Source organism: Trachymyrmex cornetzi, unplaced genomic scaffold (genome assembly GCF_001594075.2).
Source record: "Trachymyrmex cornetzi isolate Tcor2-1 unplaced genomic scaffold, Tcor1.1 scaffold454, whole genome shotgun sequence".
In the NCBI taxonomy this organism is placed as follows: domain Eukaryota; kingdom Metazoa; phylum Arthropoda; class Insecta; order Hymenoptera; family Formicidae; genus Trachymyrmex; species Trachymyrmex cornetzi.
Genome location: NW_017299334.1, coordinates 1,102,371 through 1,107,909, shown reverse-complemented (window position 1 = coordinate 1,107,909; position 5,539 = coordinate 1,102,371). Strand labels below are relative to the sequence as shown.

The 5,539-nt window shown below is 32.1% G+C and overlaps 1 protein-coding gene across 1 annotated transcript; it reads left to right on the top strand.

Moving 5' to 3' along the window:
• The first annotated feature begins 582 nt into the window (after positions 1 to 582).
• Positions 583 to 4,992, top strand: LOC108764847 (juvenile hormone epoxide hydrolase 1). Its single transcript, XM_018513246.1, has 8 exons — positions 583 to 666; positions 859 to 967; positions 1,972 to 2,164; positions 2,622 to 2,857; positions 3,615 to 3,730; positions 3,817 to 4,016; positions 4,269 to 4,503; positions 4,612 to 4,992. The coding sequence occupies exons 1-8, from the start codon at positions 608 to 610 to the stop codon at positions 4,877 to 4,879; spliced, it is 1,416 nt and encodes a 471-aa protein (XP_018368748.1). The 5' UTR covers positions 583 to 607; the 3' UTR covers positions 4,880 to 4,992.
• The last annotated feature ends 547 nt before the right edge of the window (positions 4,993 to 5,539 follow it).

Below are 5,539 nucleotides of genomic sequence, written 5' to 3'. Positions count from 1 at the left end.
ATTATCTGTTCAAACAAATAATGTATTTAAGACAAAGATATACATTGTTTCAAATTCAAACAATCGCACTTATTGATTCAAACATTGGTTTGTTTGGACCATTCCAAATAACAAATTTATTTGGATACAATAAAGTTTATTACATCCAAAGAAATCTTTTTCTCTGTGTAGTGTTAGAGGTATACTTGAATTAAAAAATCATGGAGGGAGGAAAGAGTGAAACATAAATACAATAAAATAGATGATCGTTTCCCTTTAGGAATAGATGATAGCGTATCGATACGCTAAAAATCGTTTGGAAATTGCCATTTAGATAAATAAGAAATTACTTTTTTTACGCGAAAAGATCGGTTTGAAATAGTCTCAAAGACGATATTTTGCAAAGTATCGATTAGACATCGTCTTTAAGGCTATTTCAAACCAATCTTTTTGTAAAAAAAAACGTTCCTTTTTTATCTAAAGGACAAATTCCAAACGATTTTTAATATCGATACGTGTATCTCTCATCTCATTTCCCCTACTACCTCTATCGACAATGATTGAACGTTGCAGCGCTATCTGCGCTATCGTTAGTCGTACGTTTTACGCCACAAGAGACAGACGCACCATGTGGAAGACCACGACCGTGATCTTCGTTCTTGCCATTGGCATAGCTCTCTTATTCCGGTAAGTTATAGTTACGAATTACTCATCTCTTACATCAAAATATTTTTACAGAGTAAAACGTCTTTGATTGGTGAAACTTTATTTTTTTCTTTTTTCCGTATTGGAATTATAAATAATTAATTGACAGTCTATGTAACTCAATCATAAGAATTTAACGTCGTCATCGTAAGAATTTAATTCGATCGTTCACAGAACCGGTCCTGTAAATGTACCGAACTTGCCTGAGACATTCTGGGGACCAGAAAGGAATAAAGAAGCTTCGAAAGAAGTACGATCTTTTACTATTGCAGTATCGAAATCGGTAAGTTGAAAAAGAACGATGTTATTTACCTATTAAGGAAAATGATATGCTTTCAAGGTTGCATTCTCTACGCCTTTATATACCGATTATGTAAGATATTACATTGTAACAAACAAAGAATACTTTAACTATTAATAAATATTAACTTCACATTATTGCTTGCGTAACAGGTACGTAATTGTGACCAATGCGTACTTTGTAGTTGCTATCTCGCTCAATATCGCGTAATACGATGCTATCAGTATTATTGTGTTACTATATACAATATAGTTGATATTATTATCTTATTGATATCATCTTACTGGAATTTCTATTTATGACACTGTAATTTCTATTAACGAAAACTAATTATTATAAGTTGTACCTGTAAGAACTATTATGTAATCAAATATGAGAAGTCCGTTTTTACATTCATACGTTGTAAACATCAGTTTATCCTTATCGTCTGTCAAATATTAAATAAAGATAAATGGTGTTTATAAGTGTTATAAACGCAATACGGAATGTATTCATGATAAATTATGAGCAATACTTGCACTTTGCAATCAATTAAAGTAAGCAGTAAAATATCTTATATATAAATAGTAAATACTTTTAAAACGCTCAAAATTGCACAATTTTTCGATGAAAGATCATTGTAAATAAAAAAATAAAAGATATTTTAAAGCTCGAAACTTTAGCATACTTTCGATTGTTTTTCAAAACATCGTTATCTTTACAGTTTTGTATCCTATATAAATGCCTATTAAACATCAAAATTTAATTGTGATATCTATTATTTCAGTAGTTTAGCTCTTTGCGTTTTTAAATTCGATAAAATTTCGGCGTGCAGTTCCAAATAATTACAAATACAGAATACATGCATTATACACATACTAGTATATACAAATTTACATTGAATTATTTAAGTATTAAAGATCCAGCTTTGATTCCTATGTCCTAAAGATCACATTAAAAGAGAAACGCGTAACTATTTTCGACTAAAATAAAATTTCTTGAGTAAGGTAATTGATGACCTAAATGAACGGCTCAAAAACAGAAGAGAATTGGTAGAACCATTGGAGGATGCTGCGTGGACTTACGGCATGAATACGACTTACTTGAAAGATGTTCTTGAATATTGGAGCACGAACTATAACTGGACTGAACGGCAAGCGTTGCTCAATAAGTATCCTCAATACATGACTAATATACAAGGTAATAAAATTTTTTTATTCGACTGCAGTCTTTTGAACGAGTCTCGTGATTGTTTTGCGATAGTTGAAAGACTTGCTCCGAAGCAGCATCGCGCTCATTAAGTATTTCTTTACTTTTCTTTTTTCTCGGCATTCCTTATTTCCTTTTTGTCTATTATATTAGCAGGAAATAATAAATGCCGGCCCAGATAATCTAACTCGCCGTAAAAGCCCCGTTAGAGTACTTTACCGAAAGGACAAGTGGTTTTATAATTTGTAGCACATTAAAAATACTTTATTGAACAGATACGAAGAAAATATTTTTTCATTATTTTTATGCTAGAATACAAAATATAAATGTATCACATGATTCGTTGATCTTTGACTTCGTAAAAGAAACAATCGCTATTTCGTATGTATATATGCTAATGAAATTTCATTCAAAGTATAAAGCTAATTGAATAAATTGATGTCTACAGGTCTGGATATACATTTCTATCGCGTGAAACCTGATGTTTCGCGAACCAAATTAAAGATTTTGCCACTGTTAATGCTTCACGGTTGGCCAGGATCGGTGGTGGAATTCCAAAAAATTATTCCTCTGTTAACGACACCGCGTCCCGACAAAGATTTTGTGTTTGAAGTGATCGCACCTTCGCTTCCGGGATATGGATTCTCACAAGCGGCCGTACGACAAGGATTGGGTCCTTCGCAGGTAAAGTTTATGAAAAAAATCTTATTAAATGGCATCTAATCTTATTAAATGGCGTAATATTCACGTCCCCTATCAGCAAGGCAAACTCTTCATTTTACTTCGAGTACGGGACGCGATAGTTTTGAAACGATGAGCGGAGTGATATAAATAAGAGTAATTCAAACTTAGTTTCTGTCAAGGTTGTAAGCGAAAGAACTTGTTAGTCTTATGCCCAATTTTTTCACTTCCAGATAAGTTGCGGATAACCTTATCCAGAAGATATCTCCATTGTATTCTGGGAGATATCTCTTGGTTATCTAGAAGTGAAGAAATTGAGCATTAGAGAGCAACTAACGGTCTTTCATAGATATTCCGGCGCTCGATCTCTAAGTGAGCCTTGGTATTCTTTATAGTAAACAGTTTTTTATTAAACAGTATTACAAGAAATGTATAATGTATTTAATAAGAATTGTTACACAATAAAATAAAAAAAAAACAGGGCGAATGAGAGTCACGCTGACTCTCATTCGCCCTGTTTTTTGGATTTTTTATTGTATAATGTATAACAATTCTCTCTCTCTCTCTCTCTCTCTCTCTCTCTCTCTCTCTCATTAAATACATTGTACATTTCTTGTAATACTGTTTAATAAAAAACTATTAGAGAATACAATCACGAATTGCACGGAACATTTATGAGATCGCGTTAATTGCTTCTTCTAAGATTGACAAAAACTAATAATGCATAATATAATCACTGTCAATCGTTTGTCATTTTCAGATGGCTGTTATATTCAAAAATCTTATGTTGCGTCTCGGTTATGATAAATTTTACACGCAGGGCGGAGACTGGGGCAGCGCTATTGTTACGCATTTATCTACTCTTTTCCCGAATAAGTACGTATTTTTTATACATTGATGGAGACTTGCTAAATAATTCAGTACATAGGAATACAAAGTATGAAAACGACAATCTTTTTCAGTGTTCTTGGCACTCATTCGAACATGTGTATGGGTGTGATGAAGTCCAGTATGCTGTGGAGAATCATCGGTGCGTTTATTCCATCGCTCGTTGTCGAGAGCGAATATGCCGATAGAATGTATCCTTTGGGATATCACATGAGTCGAATTCTTGAAGAAACTGGATACATGCATATACAAGCTAGTAAACCAGATACTATAGGTACTTGATATTATATATATAAATATATATTTATAATATAAATTAGATATTATAATATAAATATTAGAAATATTTTTATATTCAATTAAATTATTAAAAATTAAATTAAAGATAAAATCTTAGATTGGATTATATCAATATATGTCAATATCACTTCTGTATTTAAAAACATTTAAATATATAAAATTTGAGAGATTTGAGAGTTTGCTAGTTTAAAGAATTATATAAAGTAATTGGAAAATATTTTTAAAGGTATTGCCGTGGGAGCCTCGCCAGTCGCATTAGCAGCATATATTTTGGAAAAGTTTAGTACATGGACGAATCCAGAGTACAGATTTCGAGCGGATGGTGGTCTCCTTGAAAAATACACTTTAGATGAGCTTTTAGATAATATCATGCTTTATTGGGTTACCAACTCTATCACTACGAGTGTACGACTTTATGCCGAACAGTTTACGAAAGCTTCTATGGGGAGCGGTATCGATGAGTATGTTTTTCTTTTAATTACAATTCTACTTTTCTAAAAATTTTCTATGTTCGAAAGAAAATAACAGCTTTTGCTTTATTTCTATTGATGAGTATGTTAAATTTCTAGTTTGCCTGTTGATGTGCCAGTAGCGTGTGCGGTATTTCCTCATGAGCTAGCTTATCAACCAAAAAGCCTCCTTGGCGATAAATTTACTAATCTGATACAATTTAATCATTTGCCACGAGGGGGCCATTTCGCAGCGTTTGAAGAACCGGCTCTTTTAGCGGATGATATTTTCAATTTTGTGTTCACGGTTGAAGATATCAGGAAGAAAAACAATGCTAAAAATAAGCCAAACACAGAGAAGAAAATAAAGGAGCCTACGAAAATTTGAAAAAATATTTAGCTGTGCTGAATATTTTTTTAACTTATGAGAGTATAATAACATGCGAAGCAACAAACACTGTATTTGATTGTTCATAGAAACAATGTTGTTGCATTTTTTCTAATTTTGTATAATATGGATGGATATGTGCTTTGAATAAAATGCTTATTTTTCTAATGATTTATTCTCTTGAATAAAATGTCCATTTTTCTAATTCTTTATTCTTAAAAAATGTTATCCAGGACATGATCCTGAACAATATTCAAAAGGTTTTAGCCGTCGGTCAGACACCTTGCGTAATGCTAATGCCGGCGGTACTGTAACTTTTAAGCCTTATAACTCGAAAAGTATTTAATGAAAAAATATTTTATTATAGTGTTTTGAAGAGCTCTTGAAATAAGCTATAAGAATATGCAATAAAAAAAGGGGGGTTCTATTTAAAAAATTCAACTTGACCTTCATATGATCTTGCAGACTCCAGCCAAGGTCAACCTCTAATCATCATTTAGATAGATTTTTTGAAATCCTACAACTTTGCTTTTATATATTTTTCGCAAGAGTTGATCGTTTTTGAGATATTTAGCGTTTCCAGACTTTTTGAAGACCCTATATATATTTTATCACTGTGTTATAATTGTTGTTTTGCTTTATGATAAACAGATGTTGACA